The sequence below is a fragment of the Phyllostomus hastatus genome, unplaced genomic scaffold (genome assembly GCF_019186645.2).
Source record: "Phyllostomus hastatus isolate PE091 unplaced genomic scaffold, TTU_PhHast_1.1 phas_contig_1162, whole genome shotgun sequence".
Taxonomy (NCBI): domain Eukaryota; kingdom Metazoa; phylum Chordata; class Mammalia; order Chiroptera; family Phyllostomidae; genus Phyllostomus; species Phyllostomus hastatus.
In genome coordinates, this window is record NW_025333537.1 from 7123125 (window position 1) to 7145450 (window position 22326).

The 22326-nt window shown below is 54.6% G+C and overlaps 1 protein-coding gene across 2 annotated transcripts; it reads left to right on the forward strand.

The window, feature by feature from the left end:
- The first annotated feature begins 6796 nt into the window (after positions 1–6796).
- TBX3 (T-box transcription factor 3) lies at positions 6797–21115 on the forward strand. 2 transcript variants are annotated; one of them, XM_045844377.1, is made up of 8 exons: positions 6797–8425; positions 9993–10260; positions 11219–11278; positions 11556–11702; positions 13715–13791; positions 14932–15089; positions 16510–17201; positions 18965–21115. In XM_045844377.1, exons 1-8 carry the CDS (start codon positions 8037–8039, stop codon positions 19424–19426), a joined length of 2253 nt encoding a protein of 750 aa, XP_045700333.1. In that variant the 5' UTR covers positions 6797–8036; the 3' UTR covers positions 19427–21115. The 2 variants fall into 2 exon arrangements, with proteins under 2 accessions (XP_045700333.1, XP_045700343.1); XM_045844387.1 differs by lacking the exon at positions 11219–11278 and having other exon boundaries at positions 6801–8425.
- The last annotated feature ends 1211 nt before the right edge of the window (positions 21116–22326 follow it).

Genomic DNA, 22326 nt, shown 5'->3' on the forward strand with positions numbered 1-22326 from the left:
AACATTGGCTCTTGGTTCCAAATCGTGAGTCGTGAGTTGGGCCCGAGTCTGCCTGGGCATGGGACAGCTGCTCGGTGACAGGCCAGCTTTGGGGTCAGGACTCCGAATCCAGGACCCCCAAAGCCTGGCCTTAGCAGGCTTTCCTGCCCCCTGCATGCCAGGCACGCCAGAGAAGCAGGTGAAATCACCCCCGCCCCCCACACACACCACCCTGTGTCCTAGGCCACAAAAAGGTTCTTTTCCACGCAAGGAAGAAGGGATTGTATCAGTTTTCAAAATAACTATATAACCTGGAACTTGAAATGTTTATACACCTCCCATCCCCAGAAACGCTATGCTTCCAAGCAACTGCCCCCCGCTCCCCCCCACACACACACAACAGCTACATCTCCTGGGGCAGGGGGAACTTCCTGGCATATGAACAGATTGCTAAGGGTGTTATCTCCTTCACTGCCCCTCCCCCTGCGGGATTTGGGAGGCTCGCAAACACTACCTCTGGGAATGCAGGCGGACTGGAAGGCTGGCAAGAAGCAGAGGGAGGCCACACGGAAAGGAAATGGAGCGAAGGAAGGGGAGAAGCGCACCGGCACTTCCCTGCGCACGGCTCCTCGCCCATCTCCCGCCTCCCCGCTCCGCTCCCCTGGCTCTAACTGAAACCCAGTACGGGAAACAGTAATGGATACGGGGCTCAAATCGAGGAAACGTGTCTGCGGCTCCGAGGGGACGGTTAGTTCAGCAGATTCGGAGGAGCCGATGTGTCTTTGCCCTGTCAACCTGCCTGACGGTAGCGGCCATTTGATTTGTCACGCCCTGTCCGTGACAGAGTCCCCTGCCCCCTCGGAGGGGCCCGGCTGCTCTCGCGGGGTGAGACCCCGCTGCCCCCTGGCACCGAACGACAACACCAGCGATAATGGGAAAAGCAAAAGCAGAAAACCTCAGGAGTACAGGGTGCTGCTGAACGGCCCCTCCGTCTGCCACTGCGGGTTGGGCAGTGTGTGCACTTGTATTTCCCCTCCATCCCTTTTTGAAAGTGTTCTGCCCCCTACACCCCCATCCCATGAGCCAGATTCCTGGCACGAATTGCAGAGGGACTCTCAACACCCTTACCTGTCTCCACTGAAAGTCTGGACAGAGGGTGTGGGATAAAGAAAGGTGTGGGGTGGCCAGGAGTCCGTGAGGCCCAGGTCAGCTCAGGCTTGCGGCTCGCTGATTCTGGGTCAGATAAGATGAGAGGGAAAAGTCCCAGCCTCTTCCTCATGAATTCATGTCTGCTGGACTAAGAAATAAGAAACAGCGTCCATTGTGTTGTGTTATCTTTCTCTTTCTTTTTACTTTTTTCTTTCTTTTTTTTTTCTTTAGTAACTGGGTAAACACACACACACACACAGCATTGAAGATGTAGGCTGGTTTGAAATTAGGAAACCACAATTAGTTCCTTTTCCTGAAGGAGAGAGAAAAAGGGGAAAAACCTTCACAGATGTGTAAAAGGCACCCTCTCCACACACACACACACACACACACATGCACGCACGTACACACATCCTCCGTCCACCCTTGTTTCCCTTCCAACTTATCTAAATCACTAGCCCTGTACAAATCTGCCATTTTGCAGGACGATCAGCTTTGACGAAAGGTAGGTGCAAATAAGAATAATGCAGAGGGCGAAGTCTTTTCATTTCACCTCTGCCAAAAACCTATTTACACTAAAAGGAGGCATGATAAGCAGGGATTAAGTGTATAAGGGCTGATGCGATGGGAAGGGCACCAACCAGCTGGCGCCAAAGCGAGCCTCTGTACTAAAAATACTGCTTCCCCGAGCTAGACAACTTTGACAATCCGCTCTCTCTCGCACATTCCAGGCTCTTGCACTGAACTGCCTGATCAATAATGTAGAGGGCTGACGGAGGACAGGGAAACGTATCTTATAGGAAAGCCCGGTGCTTCTGGGGCAAGACCGAGGGTAGGAGCAAAGCCCCAGCATGACCCCCACCCCATTCCGGACTCTTGCCTTGGAAAGGGGGAGAGAGGGGGGGAGGGAGAGAGAGAGAGAGAGAGAGAGAGAGAGAGAGAGAGAGAGAGAGATCAGAGCACTGGAATAGGGGTGAGAACCAGCTTTGGGGAAAAGGGTGACTTGGGGGGCTACCAAAAGGAGAAGGTGACACTTCCAGCCTAGACAAAGGGGCCCAGCCCTTTTCTATCCGTTAAACACCTTATCAGCACTCGCCAAGGGCGTGTCAGGGGAAATGTGTTTGCTCCAACGCCAGTTAGGAGGTCTCTCCAGCCTGTCCTAGTTACTGAAAAAGAGGAGGGAGAGCAGGAGGGGGAGACACACAGAGGCCATCCCGAAATACAGAAGGACAGGGGAGGTTCAGAGAGGATGGGGAAGCCAGAGGAAACCGAGAGGGAGAGGGGGAGAAAAACTAGAAAAGGGAGTGTGTGGAAAAGAAAAAGAAAAAAAAAAAACCCAGAAAGAACAAGGGACGTTAAAGGCCAAGGAACAGAGACACACAAGAAGGAGAAATAGAAACCAAGGACAAGATAGATGGGGGGTGGGGCAGGGCGTGGAGAAGAGGAAGTTTAAGGGAACAGAGAAGGAAAGATCACAGGTCTAAAGCCATAGAATCTTGCAAGGAGATTAACAGAGAGACAGGGGGAGGGGGTGGGGTGGGAGAGGTGGGCGCCCTGTCCCATCCACCCAAGAGACTTGTTGCCAGCTTCTGGGTGGAGGAAAGATGGGGAAACTGATCGTCCTGGAAAGAAACGGACCCCTAGAACCTCATGTCTTTTCTGAAAGGAACGAAGTTCTTCAAAGGAGCTGGCGGGGAGGGGGCGTGAATGCTGAACTCCCGGAGGACAATCAGGCCTCCCAGGTCTGCACAGAGGTCCTCCTTTGGGTTCAGAACTGTGCGAGGGAGAGTCAGGGCTTGGGCAGCGCAGGAGTCCTGGTGTGGTGAGGGGCTGCCATTTAGGGAGGGACCTTGCCCAGTGAGCTAGGCGCTTGGGAGGGAGCTGTTTCCCTGGGATCCTTGATAACAAAATCGTGTCCCCCATCCCCAATCCCCCGTCGGGGTAACTGAGGACGAAGGAGAATGGGAGCCCTAGTCCCTTTCAAATTCTCTCACTATCAAAAGAGCGGGGGATCCAGGGAGTATATATTGGGCAGAGGCTTTGGCCGGGCAACCAGAAAGCCCCTTCTCAGTAAAAGTTTATGCATTGACCGACCCCCGTAGGAAACGTCTTAATTAGGCCTCAGAGCCCTGGAGAAACACGGATGTTCTTATGTCAACAGAGGTCCCAATTTAGCGACACCTCGGACTGAAAAAAGGCTCCGCGCGGCAAACAGGGGTGAAAGTTTAAGAGGGAATAAGCGTGTAATAGTCCCTAGCCAGACCTCACACATGCTAAAGGGAATATTTACAGCAAACTTGCCAAAGTAAACGACCCCGCCTCCCCACCATCCTTTCCCTCTCCTCCCCCCTTTTTGGTAAACTTCAGATAAACACTGTTCGGTCACCAAAGGGTCGGCCTGTCCCCTATACAGTTTGAGGGGGGCGGTGTTGTAGGGGAAAGTGAGATCCAGCCCACGCGGCCCCTGTACTTTGTGGGCACGACTAGTATCTCCACCGCATGCAAGGCCCGGGCTGAGAGGGTGGTTGATCTGATTTCGTGTGTGTCCAGACGAAAGCTATCCCGAGACTTGTCTGCCTCTGCCCCCATTTTAACATCTGCACTCAGCACGACTGCTACGCGTCACACGCTGCGGCCACCAGCAGATACGCGGAGGCCGTTCTATTACTAAACATCAGGCCTACGAGGGAGTGAAAATTCTTTCTGCAAAAGGCGGAGGAATATTTGAGGACGCCAGGAGTTCCGTGGGTCCTTTTGGATCCAAACTTTGTGCCTCTTCTGCTGTCCTTAAAGTCCCGCTTCTCGGGCTCTGCAGAGGCGCTGGCTCATTCTGTGTTCCCGTGTGACTTTTGTTGACAATGAGGCAAGGAGGAGGGGGGGGGGAAGGAGAGAGAGAGAATGAGAATGAGCAAAGAGGGAAAGAAAAAAAAAAAAAGGGACCGTGCAGGGCCCGCATCTGGAGCCTAAAACCCGGGCTGGGGGGCGCCAGCCTTGTGGGTTCCCCTGGCGGCCAGGCCTGGCACAGGTCCTTGGAATACGTTAGCCAAAGTTTAACTCGAATCCGGCGGCCACCAGGCCGCTTTTGTTTGTTTGCAAATTAATCACCCAGCGCACGGCCGGCGCCAGAGTGGGTTTATCACCCACCGGGAGGGGGGCGCGGCGGCCCCGCAGAGACAAAGAGGAGTTCGCACCTTCCCGCTTTTGATCCCCAGTTACCGAGGCCTCCCTGCATAATACGAGCCTCCTGGGGCCGAGTCTGGGAGGTCAGTCATAATTGGCGGAAGTTTGCAGACCATTAGCAAGATGTCGACATTTTAGATTCAGAACCCCACAAACTTTCTTCTTCTCCCCTCTTCCTTGCGCTCTAAATTAGGAATGGGGGGTCAGGAGCGGCAACTGGGGACGACCCCAGGGTTAAGTTAGAGCTATGGGCAAAAACAGGCCATTGAAAGAGGGGCATTAGGAAAGGCAGAAAAGACTGGGTCCACCGCAGGGCCAAAGGCAAATTGAGATATTTACAAATGAAATCCGCAAGATCCCCTTCCACGCCCAAAACAGAAAGGAGGCCAGAATGCCTGGGAGGACGGAGTGAAATGTCTCCCTCCTGTGCATCTGGACTCTCCAGGCACCGAGTGCATGAGCACGGTCACATCATGGTTGCAGAACTATTAGTATTTTTTCTCCTCGCAGTGGCAGGGCAGAGACTGGCCCACGGGTGCAGGCAAAAACCGATCGCGGGCATTTGGGGCCGCTCCAGAAAGCGCTGCGAAGCGGCCCCAGGCTCTGGCAGCCAGCAATATGGAGGGGGTGGGTTTTTGCCTCTGGAGACTCCTGAAACCCTGCAGTGACCTCAGTGGCCAGTGCTAGGAGGGGGAAGGCCTGGCCACAAGGGACGTGGGAGGGGGAGTTTGGAGTTAACACCCTGGGCCCTGCCTCCTCTTTTCTTTTCTCTCGATCTTCGTAACAGCCGGCAGAGAGAGAGAGACCCAGAGGACGCCAGAGAAAGACAGACCTAGAGGAAAATAAAGGGGGCGAAGTGGCGAGCCAGACTGAGTTCGCAGAACCACTCCATTCTCTTTGTGACTTAAGGGAATTCGCAGTGCTGGCGCCAAGCGCTCTTAACCATGTGCGTCAAAAATGCGAGGCTGGAAAAGCTTGTCGCCTCAAAAGTTCCGCCCCTATCTCGGTGCGGTCGGCCCACAAAGGAACTGCATTTCCCCCCTCCACTTGCTCCTACCTCGGAGTTGGGAGCTGGGGGTGTAGGGGGGTACACAAGGCAAAATGGAAAAGAACACGGGGCGGTCCACTCAGAGACACGCACAGGTCTTAATCCCTAGGCCCTGAAATCAACCCTTTCTTTAAAAGAACGGTGTCCCTACGAATTCTCTCCAAGCAGGGATGGCCCGACTCATGCCCACCCCCCCCCCCCACCCCCCAGAAGCGAGAAATGTGGTTTAGGGCATCCTCTGACCCGGGCAGGGACCTTCGGTCACAGTTACCAATTCCGCGACAGGTTTGATCTGTAAGATCGGGTTGCCTTCCTCCCCTTCACGCCCCCACCGTACCTGAACTGGAACCAGTCTCGGCCCCTCCAGGGTGGGGGCATTTCACGGTTTGTTTTACAAATTCACCCCTGACTACTGGCGAGATAAGTCCCGGGTGGAGAAAGAACTGAGGCCGCGAGATCAGTGCGATGCCTGGAGAAGATACGAGGCCGGCGCACCTCCCCCTCCCGGCTCCTGACTCGCAGCTCCGCTCGGAGCTGGTCTCGGAGGGGAGGGCAGCGGCTTGGCGGGGACGGGCCCAGAACCTAGTCCGGCGCCGCGTTCACTTTGTCCAGATCTCCAGTCTCCCCTCCACACTCATAAACGCGTTCAGGTGGAACACGAGGAGCCCGAATCCAGGCCGAAGACCAGATCTAAAAGGGCTGCTTAATGCATTTCACGAAATCCCCAGACCGCCTCCCCGAGTGAGTGCAGACTGGGCCGGCGGCGCAGGCTGTGTACGTGTTTGCGTGTACGTGCTTTTCCCGCGGGTGGCGTGGTCCCAGTGTGCTGGCGCGTGTTTGCATACTGATGTGCTGGGGGGGGTTGGGTCTCCGCACCCGGGTTCTGGTGGGCCACGGTAAAGGAGCCCCGCACGTGCGTGCTGAGATCTGGCTGCATCCGTGTTCTCGGGAGTCCGCGAGCCCACATGCAGGGGAGACCAGTAACGACAGACACCCGAGCTCGGGAGCCCTGGAGCGGCGGCCGGGCGGAGCTTGGCTCCACGTGGGGCTGGAGAGCGTGTAAGCCCGGAGTCTGGGCGCTCGCCTCCCCGCGGCTGCAGGCGGCTTTTGTTGCGCTCAGCGGCCGAACGGCAGCTCGCAGGAGGCTCACTCGTCCTCCCGGTTCGCCGGGGGCTGGTTACTAAGAGGACGAACGAGAGAGAGAAAAGGCCGCGGCGGCGGAGAGGCTAGCCGAGCCAAGCGCGCGAGAGGCGAGCGCCCCTGCCCGGCGCCCGGAGCTCTCTCCGCCTTCCTGGCCCAGCTCGCTCGCTCCCTCCTCCCTCCCCTTCCTGCCTAGCCCTGCCTCCTCCCTCGATCTCCGGTTGGATGACTGAGGCATTTCAGACTTGGGCTGAGCAAGAGCAAGCGAGCGAGCTCTAGGGCTGTGGCGATCTCTCGATAAGCCACCTAGAGGCGACTCAGTGCGCGCGCTCCTCGGTGGCGCCCGCCCTCCCTCTGATCATGTTGACATATTCACAGGACAGGCAGTAGTACCGATGCGGCGCTGCGACGTTACAGTTTCCGACACCTTCTTTTTATAACTCGGCTCTATCCCCCCAGCACTCGACCTGTGAAAACCACGCCTATGCAGCAACACAATTGGTCCGAAAGCGTCAAAGAGCCAATCAAGAGGCCCCCGGCTCTCCGCAGCCCAGAGCAGAGCCCGACCTTCTAGAGCCGCCGAGCAGACGCCCGGGGAATTCTAGAGGCGGAGGAGGGTGGCGAGCAGCTCCGGCTGGCTGGCTCGCTCCCTCCCTCTCCTCGCGCTCCCTCTCCTACTCCGTCTCTCTCTTTCTCTCTCTCTCGCCCTCCTTTTCCATTTCCCCCCTCCATCCTCCCTGCCCTGCGCGTCTGGACGCAGATTTAGGAAGCGAATTTGCTCACGTTTTAGGACACGGAAGACGACAGGCGCGAGAGAAGAGCACAGGCGGGAGAGAAGAGCACAGCCGGACTCGGACTGGAACCCAGACACCCTCCGGAGGCTCGGAGCGGAGGCAGGAGGCGGAGGCGAACGGAAGCCAGTGTGCAGTTCAAGTTGTGATAGCGCTGTTAGAAGAGGGCTTAAATCAGAGATTTTTTTTTTTTTTAAAGGAGAGAGACTTTTTCCGCTCTCTCGCCGGCGGTTCCAGCCGAGTCCAGCGCAACTGCAGGCGCCTCCTGCGAGAAAGAGGGAGAGGAAGAGAGCTAGGGGGGCGGGGGAAGAAGGAGAAGAAAAGGTAAAAAGTCTCCTAAGAGAACTGTTCGCAGTTGCAACAAAGAACTAGGGGCTGGGGCGCGGTCCTTGGGACCCAGGGCCGGAGTGTCCATTTCGAGCAGAGCGGCAGGGCTCGGGCGCGAGTCGGAAGCCTGCTCGCTCCCGTCGCCTCTGAAACCGACTTGCAGGAGCGGCTTTTTAAAAACGCAAGGCGCAAGGACAGTCACCCCGGCGGCTATGTCTCCCAGTTGCTCGCCTTGTGCATTTTAAAAGCGGCATTCTCCCCAAAAGACACTTACTCCCTCTTCCTTGGAGGTGCCGTACTTGTGATTTTTTTTCTTCTTTTTTCTTTTTGCTTTTTAAACTATGCGCTGCTGTTAAAAAACAAAACAAAACAGCAGCTGCGGACTTGTCCCCGGCTGGAGCCCAGCGCCCCGCCTGGAGTGGATGAGCCTCTCCATGAGAGATCCGGTCATTCCTGGGACAAGCATGGCCTACCATCCGTTCCTACCTCACCGGGCGCCGGACTTCGCCATGAGCGCGGTTCTGGGTCACCAGCCGCCTTTCTTCCCCGCGCTGACTCTGCCTCCCAACGGCGCGGCGGCGCTCTCGCTGCCGGGCGCCCTGGCCAAGCCGATCATGGATCAGTTGGTAGGGGCGGCCGAAACCGGCATCCCTTTCTCGTCTCTGGGGCCCCAGGCGCATCTGAGGCCTCTGAAGACCATGGAGCCCGAGGAAGAGGTGGAGGATGACCCCAAGGTGCACCTCGAGGCCAAAGAACTTTGGGATCAGTTCCACAAGCGGGGCACCGAGATGGTCATTACCAAGTCCGGAAGGTAAGCAAGCGGAGGGCCGCGTTCCCCAAACTCGCGGAGGGTTTTCCCTCCCTTTCTCTCCCTCCTCCCGGACAGTCGGTCTGTCAGTACATTTGGCTTCCAAGAAAACTTTCGTCCCCCTGGAACTGTGCAAAGGCTCCCGGGCCTGCCCCGGTGGGAGGAAATTTCAGCTTACCTGGGTGTTTGCAGACGGGGGTTTTCCTGGAGAAGTCTGCAGCCTGGATAGACGGAATTTTTTCAGCCGAGCTCAGACCTCTCTGCAGCGAGAAAGAGCACCATCCGCCTGCAGGGAGTTTCGCGGCTGAGACCTGTGGGAGACAGGCTCATGGTTTTGTTGCTGTTGTGTTTTTGTGTGTTTCATTTTGTGCTGGGGGGGGGGGGAACTGAAAGCCCCTTTTGTGTGGTAGTAAGAGGCCTGGCCGCAGCTCCTCTGGCGCTATCCGTCCTGCAGGCCCGCCTGTGGTTCTGGAGGGGGCCTGAGCCCTGGGCTGCCAGGGTCAGGCAGGAATCGAAGGGCAGCTGGGTTTGTTTGTCCAGACCGCTTCCCGTGTCCCTCATCCAAGGGAGAGTTCAGGGTGCGATTTGGGGATAACTAAGATTATGTTTGCAGACCCAAGAAACCAGTGTTTTACGTGTAAATACTATCAACCAGAGGGGTCCTTGCCTGACCGAAATCTGCCTGTCACCTAAAAAAATCACGAGTTCTTTTTCTTTTTTTAAATGGCAGCGAAGTCTCCCAAGGCATAAAGTCGAAAGAATAAAAATAAAACGCTGCTCTTGATGCCTTCAGCTCTCCCTTGTCTTTTCAAGCCAAGTGAGTTCAAAGTTGGGCATACAGTTCCTCAGACCCAGGAGACATTTAGCCCGTTCCACAGCACAGTGCTTCCTTGAAGTCAGGAGCACAGCATGCCAGCACTGGTGGGGACAGCCAGACTCGGGGACCCGGTCTTGCAGTGAGGGACCGGGGACTGCGGTGCGCGGCTCCCCTGCCGACTGGTTATCAGGCCTGGGAGTGCAGTGCACTCCATGCTACCAAATGCGTTTTGGGAACGCACCGAAGTCCAGTTTCATTTTTTCGCCAGCAGCGGGATTGCTTCAGAATAAACTCGACGCTCATTTCCTCGATAAGTTAAACATTTTCCCATCGACAGGGTGGTGGGAAACCCTACCTTTAACCGACCGCCCTTTAAAAAGCCTACACCGAGTGGCTTAGAGCTACGCACCCACGGGAAAGGGCAGGAGCAGGCGTTTCTCTAGGAAGAGAGCAATCTACAAAGTCACAAAAGCCAGAGAACTATGTAAAGACATTAGGAGACGCTGCAGAGAAAAATGCAGGGCTATCATTCCCTTGTTTTGAATCTGGGGACATTCGAAGAGAAATTCAGCCTACTTAATCCTTCTGCTGTGGTGGAGAACAACTTTGCGCCCCAGCCGCTGCCCTCTGAACCCTACACATTCACCCATACGTTTTATATTTGATTTAAGTATTTTAGGCCAACTAGAATCATCAAGCCCAAGATGCTAGGTAACTTATTTTTTTTTTCTTTTCCCTTCTCTCTTATTGCAGGCGAATGTTCCCCCCATTTAAAGTGAGATGTTCCGGGCTGGATAAAAAAGCCAAATATATTTTGTTGATGGACATTATAGCCGCCGATGACTGTCGATATAAATTTCACAATTCTCGGTGGATGGTGGCGGGTAAGGCTGACCCTGAAATGCCAAAGAGAATGTATATTCACCCCGACAGCCCGGCTACCGGGGAACAGTGGATGTCCAAAGTTGTCACTTTCCACAAACTGAAACTCACCAACAACATTTCGGACAAGCATGGATTTGTAAGTTTTACTACTCCTTTCTGTTGAAATGTTCTCTTTCTTAGCTGTGGTTAGGGCCCTGCTCTCCGCATGCCTTGTAACATTGTGAGTTTCTGCTCCAACTTCTCCCGTCTTTTCGGGTGGCCAACTTAGGGAACTTGTTTGATCAGCCACAGAGCCGCAGAGAAAAGGAGTCAGAGGTGGGGGGTGTTTCTCTTGTGAGGACGCGAGGCCTGGCGTTTCTAAAAGGAAGGTACCTACCGGCTCCTGCTCTGGGGCAGTTCTAAGTCTTGGGAACTGCCCGACCTGACAGTGAAGTTCAAAACCAATCGTTAAGCTCTAAACGCAGTTTTCAAAGGATGTGTTCATCCAGGTTTGAAAATCGTCTTGTGTTTTGAAATCAGCCATGGTATTTCTTGGGAGAGTGTTAAGGTTCGAAGCCTCCACTACATTGATTAAAGGGTGTGATTCCATTTTGGGAAACATGTTGTTGGTTTCTTTGTTTCTTTTATGCAAAAAAAAAAAAAAAAGAATTGGGCTTAGGTGAAAGTCAGCTTTACGAGAAACGACACAGATCTGCGGTGTGAAAATGGTGTGTGTTGGGAATGATTTTGTGTGTGTGTCTCTGTTCAGGGGGAGCGGACTTAGAAACTTTCAGAAGACTTAGATTGCTTGTGAAAGTCGAGCAAAGGACCTTTTGCCCCCAACCCTCCCCTCCCCAACATTTCAATAAAATAAACAGTGATAAGCGAGGAGTAAGCAGAAAGATTAGGCCCAGGAAGAGGTGAAGGGCGCGGAAATTTCTCCAGCCGGCAGGAATTGCATTTGAAGTCCTTGATTTGATTAAGGCATAAATATTCCTCTCTAGAGTTCAGCCTTTCAGAAGGGCTTTAAGTGGATTGGGCTCGTCAATTAGTGGACGCTTAAAGGACTGAATCATTTTGTAAATTAAAATGCATGTTTTTTTCTATCTTTTAAGACTTTGGCCTTCCCAAGTGATCACGCAACGTGGCAGGGGAATTATAGTTTTGGTACTCAGGTAGGCTAGGGTTCAAGGTTCCGAGGAACCTGAGCTGGTGAGGGCGGGGGGCACCCTTCGGAAACGGCCGAGCCGTGTGGATTCTGCGGACGATAACGTTGGTGGAATGAAAAAGCACACCCAAAGGGGTGCTCTCTGGAGGTGGGCTCGGTGCAGGCGTGGTACCCTCCCGTGGGGTAGCTGTCAGCCCGGCAGGGCTCGGAAGATCCTGTCTGTCCCGCTAAACCCCATTCTGCTGTGTGTCTGTCTCTCCTCCCCCCCCCCCCCGCCCCTGCAGACTATACTGAACTCCATGCACAAATACCAGCCCCGATTCCATATCGTGAGAGCCAATGACATCCTGAAACTTCCATACAGTACATTTCGGACGTACTTGTTCCCCGAAACCGAATTCATCGCTGTGACAGCCTACCAGAATGATAAGGTGATCAAAGACGCTCGTCCCCCCCTCCTTAATGTCTCTCATCCTTTACGCTGCTTTGCATGAGGGTGAGAAAGTCACCAGAGAACTGGGATTGGGGGCGGGGTGGGGGGGGTCTTGAGTTTTCTTCTGTGATTTGAGGATCAGCCGAGCTTTGGGGAAAAGAGGCGCTGGCACATTGCAGAGGTAGAAGAAAAAAAAAAAAAAGAAAAAGAACTTGACCAGCTGGGATTTCCATGCTGAGTGAAAAAATACCAAAGTAACTTTGCCAGTGAGAAGCTCCTGTAAGAACCACGATCTCTGGGGCCGCCCGCCCCACCCCCACCCCGGGCCTCGGGGCTTTCTCCCGTTTGTTTCAAGGTTTCCTCTCTTCCCCGTCAGGAGGAAGGGTCCAGAAATCAGGTTCCAAAGGAACCGGCTAACAATTTAAGGCAAAAGCCACGGGGGACCCTGGGAGGAGAATCCCGGTGGGATCGGCTTCTCTCCCTTAGCCAGCGTCGCGAGTAGCTAGCTGGTCTGGTTTTTATTACCTTTTATGCTGTTGTGTTTTTTATGGTGTGTGTGTGTGTGGTTGGAAAAACCTACTCTGATCACAGGGTCATGCTAATTGAGTTGTCTGAGGCTTCTGAGAGGAGGTGACCAAAGTCACCGCTTCATTTGAAGTTGTTGTTGTTGTTTTTTTTCTCCTCTCTCGGGCCTGAGGCCGGGGATTAGGAGTGTCCCCAAATGGAACAGCAGGCAGCACCTGGTATGTAAAGTTATGGTGGCCTGAAGGTCATGGACACGTAGCACAGAGACACCCAGGGACGGGTGCTGCTGATTCACCAGTCACCAGCTTGGCTATTAGCAGGCAGTTATGGGGGTGGGGGGGCTGCCACGGAGGACCCCCGTTCTTTAACTTTTGAACCCCAGACCTCAGTGAATGCCACTCACAGGACAACACTCTCCGTGTTGAATTCACTGTCCCTATAGGTGTGTCCTCTGTGGCTGGGCGCGGGGGGGGGGGGGGGTTCAGGTACGTTTCCTGAGTCTGGAGACAAGGTATCATGACCCCCTGGCCCTGCAAGTCTAGCGCACTGGGATTTATTTCAAGAACAAAAATCCAGCTGGGAGGCCCCTCTTAGGGACCTCTGAAATATTATTTCCCACATCCCCCCAAAGGGAAGGGATTGGAAAGATGGCAGACTACGGCAGTGTCCCTCGGTCTGTAGAACACATGCTCCCTCTCGCCCCAGAATCCCGTGAATCTTTGTTACTGAGATAATAAATGGTAGGGTTTTTGATTAGACCAAGTGGCCATGGGCCTTCCTTACCTAACGGTGGTGGCAGAAGCAGACAGACGCAAACAAATGTTTGTGGGGGTCTTTCGGTCCTTTTAACTCTGTAACTGTCACGGTTACAGTCCGCAAGCACCCACCTCACCCGGCAAATAAATAAATAAATAAAGCCCACTCCAGCACAAGGGTATCAAAATCCCGTAAATTATTTTATCAGATTCACAGAAAAAAGGTTGGAGTGTGTGTGTGTGTGTGTGTGTGTGTGTGTGTGTGTGTGTGTTGTGTTTGGGGTTGGGGGAAAAAATGTGCCACAATGTATTTTATGATTAACTGCACAGTATTTTTTAAAAAATGCAAAATGAAAGCATACTTTTTTAAGGACCCCAGGTTGTCCCTGTTGACAATTCCGACTTTTCCATTTCTGAGCCCAAGCTGCCGGCTTGCCCAGAGAACAGAACTAGGCATTTCCCTGGCAGGGTCATTTCAGCCTGGAATCCTGGTTTGGCTTCTAGGGGCAATGAATGCCGAGGTCCACACTCTCCTTTGATTTGTATCTCAGGGCCCTCCAAACTCCTGCTGCCCTCTCCTCTGCCTTTCCCTTTACCCTGTGCCATCCCTGTGACGTCTCCTGTTGGCAGTCAGAATTTCTAGTCAGCGGCTAAGTGGGGGGAGACACTCCCAGAATGTTCTAGAAAAGGATGCCAATGTGTCTTTCTCGCTTATGTCTCCTCCTCCTAGATAACTCAGTTAAAAATAGACAACAACCCATTTGCGAAAGGATTCCGGGACACTGGAAATGGCAGGAGAGAAAAAAGGTGAGCTCGAGATGATCATTTCTCAGATTAATTTAGCAAAATCACGCTGCCAGGCCCCAGGCCTCTACGGTGGGATGCAGGCACTTATACTGAGGGGGGGAGGGGGGACTCACTGACTCTCTTCTGCCACGTGCTTGCTGATTTCAGCGCACTGTTTCTTTAACGCCTCCACATCCCCTTAAAGGAAAGTCACTAGGCCACACCATGGTTCTCTCTAAAAGAAGAGCATCAGGGATAATCAGTGACACACAGGTGCTTATTAATTCCTAATTAATTGAAGTTACTCCTAGGCAGGTCCCAGGGAGGAACTAAGCCATTCACAAAATGCTGTGGAATTTTTGTAATCGCGTCTTGCAAATACTGCCAGACGGAGCTGAGGCCCCTGGAGCAGTCTGTGGCCCCTCCTCCCCGGGCACATGGGTCATTCTGCACCAGGCAGACAGCTGGATGGCATAGGAAGGGAAATCTCCCTCCCCCCACCGCTCTCAAAGGATTTCTGAAATCCAGCAAATCAACCCAGATTTTTCATCTGTTCCCAGAGGGAGGGGCAGGCATGAAAAAAAAAATAATTGCGAACATCTAAATAGATTTTTTTTCCCCTCCAATGAATGTGTTGGTGAACCCATCACGGAGAAGTCCACCTTGAAATAACCGCCTCCTCCCCATCTCAGCAACCAGGGGGCGGGGGCGGTGGCGGTGGGCTGTTCGTGTGCCACACGTTGGGTCCCCGGGGAGGGGTCCTCCCTCTGTCAGGCCGGCTGTCCCACCGTCTCTGGCCAGCTCCAACGGGACTCCCCTCTTGCTTTTTGCTTTTCAACAAAACTTCACAGCCCAAGCTGCTGCCCTTTCCCGAATGAAACCCCGACCTTGAATAAATGCACCCTGAGCTTGCTTCTTTCCAGCTCCCTTGTGCCACAGTCTTCAGCCCAGTGAGAGTGTCAGGAACCGTGTGTGGGCCTGTGTGGCTGTCCCCCCCGGGGAGCGGGGACAAGCAGGTTTCAGAATTGTGTTGTCTGTGGGCGCAGGCGGGAGAGGGGTGTGCGCACTCCTTGAACCGTGAGAGACACACGGGGTCGGGGGGGGGGCAAGGGGAGAAAGTGGGTTCTATTCTCTGACGCTGGGGCTGGGCTTCTGCTGCAGAAAACAGCTCACCCTGCAGTCCATGAGGGTGTTTGACGACAGACACAAGAAGGACAATGGCACCTCTGATGAGTCCTCCAGCGAACAGGCCGCCTTCAGCTGCTTTGCTCAGTCCTCCTCCCCAGCTGTCTCCACTGTCGGGACGTCCAACCTCAAAGGTACGCAAGCCCAGGCACCTCTTGCCTTCGGGACTCCGGGGCCTGGAGGCCTGGGGGAGTTGGGGGTTGGGGCGTGCGCCAGGAGGCTTGACCTTCAGAAGCGGCAGACCCTTCTAGAGGTCCATAAGGAGGAACCAACGTTCCAAATGGGGGGGGTCAGGTGTGTCCCCTCCCCCCCTTCTTGAGCTAGTATAAGAACGGCTTAGGACCTCTTCCCTCCAACCTTGGTCTGGCGGGAAGGGCGGTGTCTCTCTTGGTGGGGCAGCTTAGCAAACACGCCGGGGGCACTTCTCCCTCTGTCTCTCCCCCCCCTCCAACTGCCTCCCAACAACTGCTGATGTTTTGCCATCTTTGAACTCAAGAGTAAAATGGTTGGGCTTGGGGGCAGCCACGGTGGGGGGCCAGGGATTCTCTGCCACCTACCATCGGGAGACAGGGAAGGGGACCAAGAAAACACCCAGTGAGAGAGCTGCAACCTGTGAGAAGGGAGATCCAACCCGGGAACGGGCAGGGGGTTGGGAGAGGAGGCGACGGTTCAAATCCCCAGGCAGCTTCCTGGGCTTAAAGAGCAGAAAACGATGTATTTGGAAAGACACGCACACGTGCTCGCAAGGGGAAGAAACCTGTTTTTTACATTCAATAAAATGAAAGCCCTTTATGTCTTCAATCCATGTAAGCTTTAAACATAAAATAAGATCCCTTTTTTCCTTTTTCCGGGTAGGACACCCACAGAGGGTGTGGTGGAAGGAAAAAGAATCCCTGATGGTCTTGGGGGGTGGGGCAGAGAGGGGGCTGCCCACCACCCAGGTCGTCTCAGGGGGAGAGAGGGGGGCAACCCCGGGCTCACCTGAGTGTGTGCGTTCTGGGCAGGGCCTTCACGGCTGCTACTGCCAGCCCGCTCAGGTGTCAGGGCACTCTCCAAACACATCCTTCTGAAGCACAAATCTGTGGGAGGTACAGATCGCCATCACTGAACAAAGGCCCCGGATGGTAACTAGGAGCTGTGCCCACAGTGAGTTTTAGTGTGAGTTAGTTTTCCTTTTGGAAAAGTACATTTGCGATCAAAAGGCGAGTAAAGATAGTCTCACACAGTAGGAGCTCAATCCATGCTTATGAAAAAAAAAATGGTGAAATCAATGACCGATTTCGGGTGAGGGCCTGGCCATGGGGGGAGGGGTCCAGTCTCCCTAAATCCTTTTAAATTCAGTGTTAACGGATCGAATTTTTCCACTAAAGTTATGGAGTATCATCACTCCCGTTTTGCAGATGAGAAAACTGAGGCACAAGAGAGGTTAAGGGGCTTGCCGGGCGGTACCCAGCTAATAATAAGCGGCCGCGCCAAGATGCATGCTAGGGAATTGGCTTCCGCTGGCCGGGGTTGGAGCCCGTCCACCTCGCTTTTGTTCCTTTCTTTTGGCAGACCTGTGTCCTAGCGAGGGTGAGAGCGACGCCGAGGCCGAGAGCAAAGAGGAACACGGGCCAGAGGCCTGTGACGCGGCCAAGATCTCCACCACCACGTCGGAGGAGCCAGGCCGCGACAAGGGCAGCCCTGCGGTCAAGGCGCACCTCTTTGCGGCGGAGCCCGGCAGCCGGCCCCGGGACAGCGGGCGTCTGGACAAGGCGTCGCCCGACTCGCGCCACAGCCCGGCCACCATCTCGTCCAGCACCCGCGGCCTGGGCGCGGAGGAGCGCCGGAGCCCGGGTCGCGAGGGCGCGGCCACGTCCAAGGCCGAGGAGGCGCGCGCTCTGCCGGCCAAGGAGGCCTTTGCGCCGCTCACGGTGCAGACGGACGCGGCCGCTGCGCACCTGGGCCAAGGCCCCCTGCCCGGCCTCGGCTTCGCCCCGGGCCTGGCTGGCCAGCAGTTCTTCAATGGGCATCCGCTCTTCCTGCACCCCAGCCAGTTCGCCATGGGGGGCGCCTTCTCCAGCATGGCGGCCGGCATGGGGCCCCTGCTTGCCACCGTGTCCGGGGCCTCCACCGGTGTCTCTGGCCTGGATTCCACAGCCATGGCCTCCACAGCCATGGCCTCCGCCGCCGCGGCACAGGGACTGTCGGGGGCGTCTGCGGCCACTCTGCCCTTTCACCTCCAGCAGCACGTCCTGGCCTCTCAGGTATTTCTTGTCCTTCCTCCTGCCTCCTTTCCAGCCCCTGTCCCCCCCACCCCCACTCTCCTTTCCCGTCCCTTCCACACCCAGCCCCCCCAGGTCTAGTAACTTCAAATAATAATGGTAATTCCTATGTGCAGGGTTTATCTTCTAGATTCATCATAACCTTACACCCCCCCAATCTTAAAATATTTTTCATGTTAAGGGGTGTTTACAGTAGAGTGGGTAGGTGGGTAGAAACAATGGTAGCTATACACAGCACTTGTGTTGTGCCAAACGCTCTTCTGACTTCAGGGTACTAGTATCCCCTCCACTCTGTAGATGAGCCCAGAGATGTTGAGTAACTTATCCAAGGTCACACAGCTAGTAGGTGATGGGGTTCCCCCCAGAGTCTTTTGTAGGGTCTGTGATTTTAGCTTCAGAGCTTACATGTCTCTTAAACGTCCCTCGGGAGTCAAACAAGAGGAGGGCTGAGGCCTGTCTGGGGAGGGGAGGTGACCCTTTGGATGGCAACTGAGCCTCTTCTCCCGACCGGAAACTTTCCCCTGCTCCCCCTCCCCCCAAGCAGACTAGCCTGTCCCCCCAAGGGTTAATGGTCTGGGCACACGTGGGGAATGTCAGAGCTGAGGGACAGCCTGGCAGCCTCTGTGTGGCTCAGACAGCTGGGGGCAGCCTGGGAGAAGTCTCGGCGCTTGGGAAACGCCGGACCAGTGGAAGGTTCCGTGGGGATTCCTGCACACCCGTGCCTTATGTTTTGTCTGAACACTTTCGTCTCCCTTCCCTGAGCCAAGAGGCAGGTCTGGCCTTCCTGGGGGTGGGGGCTGGGGGGGAGGATTGAGAAAAGGGTTGGTTTCTGGCCTTTCTCAGTTCCTGCCGTCCCCTCCTTTAGCTCCTCCTGGAACTGAGTCATAGGTGGGCCGGTGACATGTGGGCAGGGGGCTGTGTGGGCCCACTGAGGATGAATGGTACCTTGGGGCAGGGGACAGAGAAGCGGTCCAGGTCTGGGTCCCCGGATTTCACTTTCTGCTTCTGCCACTTGCTGGCTGACTTCCTGTGCACCCTCCCCCCCTCCCCCACCACCTTCGGTTTCTCTACCTGCAACACCAGCAGATCAGGCTGGGAGACTCCTTTGTCTCTGTTTATCGCAACCCGCCCCCCCCCCCCACAATGTCCTTTTGCTTGAGATCTTTGTGCAACTTCTGGGGCTGGAGTGGAAGGCTTCAAGAGGGGTTCGAGAATGAAAAATAATTACGTCTCATAATCTGTGCCCTCTGGCGCCCACGCAGCTACCACCGTGGGGTGGACTGACTGTGCCCCCCTGAACAGGTGCAGGGCCTCCCCCTGACGGGAGGATCTCTAACAGCCTGGTTGGCCAGACGCCCTACGTAGCATATTGAAGGCATTAGCTCATTTAATGTCCACAGAGTTCCCAATAGTGTATGAATTATTTAATATTTCCCTGTTGTTCTTTTTGCATATCAGAAAGCTGAGGCACAGGGAGTGAAGTACCCCAACTTAGGGTGACACAGCTAAGATTTGGATCGAGAGCAATAAGTCTGAGTGTCCTCCCCGCCCCCCGACTCCACCGGCCACCCGCCACGCCCCCACCCCTACCCAGGGAGGAGAGTGACTTCCTCGAGTTCCGAGGTGGTAGGGGTGGTGGTTGGAGGGGAACAGACGAGGCTGGCCCCTCCCCACCGCTTGGCCCCTCCCCACCGCGCAGCCCCGGCTCGGCTGACTCCCTGCGTGCGTTTCTCTCCCATCCGCAGGGCCTGGCCATGTCGCCTTTCGGAAGCCTGTTCCCTTACCCCTACACGTACATGGCTGCCGCCGCCGCCGCCTCCTCTGCAGCGGCCTCCAGCTCGGTGCACCGCCACCCGTTCCTCAACCTGAACACCATGCGCCCGCGCCTGCGCTACAGCCCCTACTCCATCCCGGTCCCGGTCCCGGACAGCAGCAGCCTGCTCGGCACCGCCCTGCCCTCCATGGCGGCGGCCGCGGGAGCCCTGGACGCCAAAGCCGCCGCCCTGGCCGCCAGCCCGGCCTCGGTGGCCGTGGACTCCGGCTCGGAACTCAACAGCCGCTCCTCCACCCTCTCCTCCAGCTCCGTGTCCTTGTCGCCCAAACTCTGCCCCGAGAAAGAGGCGGCCACCAGCGAACTGCAGAGCATCCAGCGGTTGGTCAGTGGCTTGGAAGCCAAGCCCGACAGGTCCCGCAGCGCGTCCCCATAAACCCCTCCCCGCAAAAGTCTCTTCATTCCAGTCACGTCTGCAGCGCACTTTGTTGGTTGTGAAGTAAACGACGGGCGTGCAGTGGGGTTAGCCCCGCTTGGTGCAGTCCTGTCTGGGAAGGGGTGCCGGACTCCCTGGAGAGAATGTGCTAGAAACAAGCCCCGCCTTCTTGGTGTGGTTGTATACCCCCGGGTATACAACCCGGAGCCGGTCTGGCTCCGATTCTGGGGGCTCTGGGGGCTCGGAAACCTCAGTTGCATTGAGTTGTGGGGGGCGGGAGTTCCAACTGCTCCGTCCACAGCACCCCCCGCCCCCCCTTGCCCCAGCGAGGTTGGCCTTGGGAGCCTGGAAGAAAAAGGTAGCCAGGCCCACCAGGAGGGGATGTGTTGAAAGGCTTCTCTCCCAGTGCAGATTTATATATATTTTTCCTTCACCGTGTCAAGTGGAAACAAAAACAAATAAAAATTAAAAAAAGAAATACCGGGGGCAAATGAATACACTAACATGATTCTGTTTGTGAAGATTAAAAAACTTTATAGTGACTTGCGTATGGGTTCTAAAATAAATTACTGAGCAGCGTTGTGCCGGGGGGAGGGGAGTCGCTGCCAGCCTTGTGTAGTCTCTTTTAAGGAAATCTGTGTCTTTTTAATATTCTTGTGATGTTTCGAGAGCCACTGTAGGTCTCTTCTTGCATGTTCCACGGCGATGTATTTGTGGTTTTTTTCCGTTTGAATGCTTGCTTTTAGAGAGAAAAGAACATAACCCCACACCTTTTCCCCAATTCTCATTGGCAACCCCAAGGGGGAGGATTTAAAGGGAAGGGGCTGGGGAAGACACACACACACACAAAAATGAGTTTATTTTATCTAAGCTCTGTAGCAGGATTCATGTCTCTCCGGCAGTTCTCTTTCTTGTATATGCAATAACAAGGTTTAAAAAAAATAATAAAGAAGAAGCAAGACTATTAGCAAAGTATTTATGTAATTATTTGATAACTCTTGTACATAGGTGGAATATGAATGCTCGGAAAATTAAACTTTAATTTATTGACACTGTACATAGCTCTGTGTAAATAGGAGTGCGGCTGTCAGGTTCCTGTGTTCCCGTTTCCCCTGTAGCCGGTTTGAGTTCAAGGTCACAGGATCGCTTTTAAAACTAGAAAACACACTTTCTGCACCAACGCCCACGCCCTTGCAAAAGAGTTGTCTGCAAAAAATTAAAAAAAAAATTCTTTTTGAATGTCCAAGAGTGAGGGAACGTGTTATTATCGCCTATTTTACCCAAAAGTAGGGAGGTGGGACCCCTTCCCAGCTCCAGCTTAAATTCCTTAAAATGTAAGCCCCCTGTGAGTGGTTCTGAGACGGCTTGGTGGGCAGGGGTGGGGACGGCAGAGGCTGTGGTTTGAACTTTCTACTTTTTCTTTTTGTATTTGTACTTGCTAGTCTCTGGTATCTTCACAGCGGAGTGGAATTGACTACTGTCTGCAATATTGATGGTGTTTTCAATTGGTGCCTGTAGAGATATATTCACAGTTCAAAAGTCAGGTGCTGAGAGATGGTTTCAAGACAAAAAAACTCATGAAGGTATATTTTGTGTTATAACTGTTGATGAGTTCTTTGGATTTCTGTATTTTTTTCCCCCTCTCTTTAAAACATCATTGAAATTTCAATAAATTTTTATTGAAATGTCTCTGGGCCTTGAGTTAAGTGCTTTCTTGAGGGAACTTCTGGAGTCTTTCTCTCTCCTGGCTTCCTCTCTTCCCTTCCCTTCGCCTTTAAGTAATTAAGACCGCCCCCACTGAACCCAAATGAGATGTCACTCAAGTTACAAAGCTAAAAACAAAAGTCCCTCACTCCTCGCGAAGGGAGCGCTGCTTCAATCTGAAATTGCTCTGCCTTTAAATTAGGGAGCAAGCCGGGGGACGGAAGGGGGCTGATTAGACCTGGATAGGATAGCCGTTTCACATGCTTCAGTGTTACTGGAAAAAGAATGCCCCTCTCCCTAAGTCTGAGTTTTCCGCACGAACCCGACCACAGATCCGTTGGAGGACCGCGAAGAACGTTTTCGCTTTAGCGTCCGTCTCCCTTTTCACCTCGATCTGGGAAATCCAAGTCAAAAATATCCCTGCCCCAGTGTGGAGGGGAAAAAAAAACCAACAAGACAAAAACGTCGCAGAATCTCCTCGCGGCCAGCCCTGGCCTGGCCAGGCCGCGACCGCCAGGTTGTGAGAGAGACCGAACGTCCCCTTCGCCGGCCCTGCAGTCTCCGATTCAACCAGGCCGACCCGAGGCGCCCCAACGAGGCCCCGTCCCGAAGTCGCGCAGGCAAAGCTCGGCTGGCTCCGCGCAGGCTTGGCTCCGGCAGCCGAGGGAGGAGGCCAGTCCCCTCCCCCCCCCCACCCCATGGGAAAGGTAATTCCAGGGCGCATAGTTGAACCCCTCCAAGGGGAAAGTCACCCAGCAGGCCCACACCCTCCTCCAGTTCTCCCCTCCAACCAGCCTCCAGGCTGTTTGAGGAGTTGCCTTTTGAAGTTCAATTTATCTTTGAAACATTCAATAAAAAATGGGAGGCCGTGACTGTCTTTTGGTCTCCTAGCCTTCGGAGTTGTGTGTGTGTGTGTGTGTGTGTGTGTGTGTGTGTGTGTGTGTGTTGGGGTGGGGGGGGCGGTGTACGAGAAGGTTCTCGAGGCTCGTCTCGCCCTGAGAGCCGTGACGTGAGGACCCAGCCGGAGCCTGTCCGCCTGCTACCCCCCTCCCCCCTCCCTGGAGCCCGCCAGCCCGGCCCCAAGTCCCTGTCACCTTCCAGCCTCTTGAATGGCGGGCGAGGAGGGTCCCTCCCCTCCTTCATCCCGTACTTGGAAGAGGATGAGGTCAGGACCTTTGGGAGAGGGGGGCCAAGCC

Excerpts from the sequence above, each read along its gene's own strand:
- TBX3 (XM_045844377.1), top strand. The coding sequence starts at position 8,037 with ATGAGCCTCTCCATGAGAGATCCGGTCATTCCTGGGACAAGCATGGCC. Across the intron at positions 13,792-14,931 it reads AATGGCAGGAGAGAAAAAAG|AAAACAGCTCACCCTGCAGT; the intron begins GTGAGCTCGAGA and ends CTTCTGCTGCAG. Across the intron at positions 17,202-18,964 it reads AGCACGTCCTGGCCTCTCAG|GGCCTGGCCATGTCGCCTTT; the intron begins GTATTTCTTGTC and ends TCCCATCCGCAG.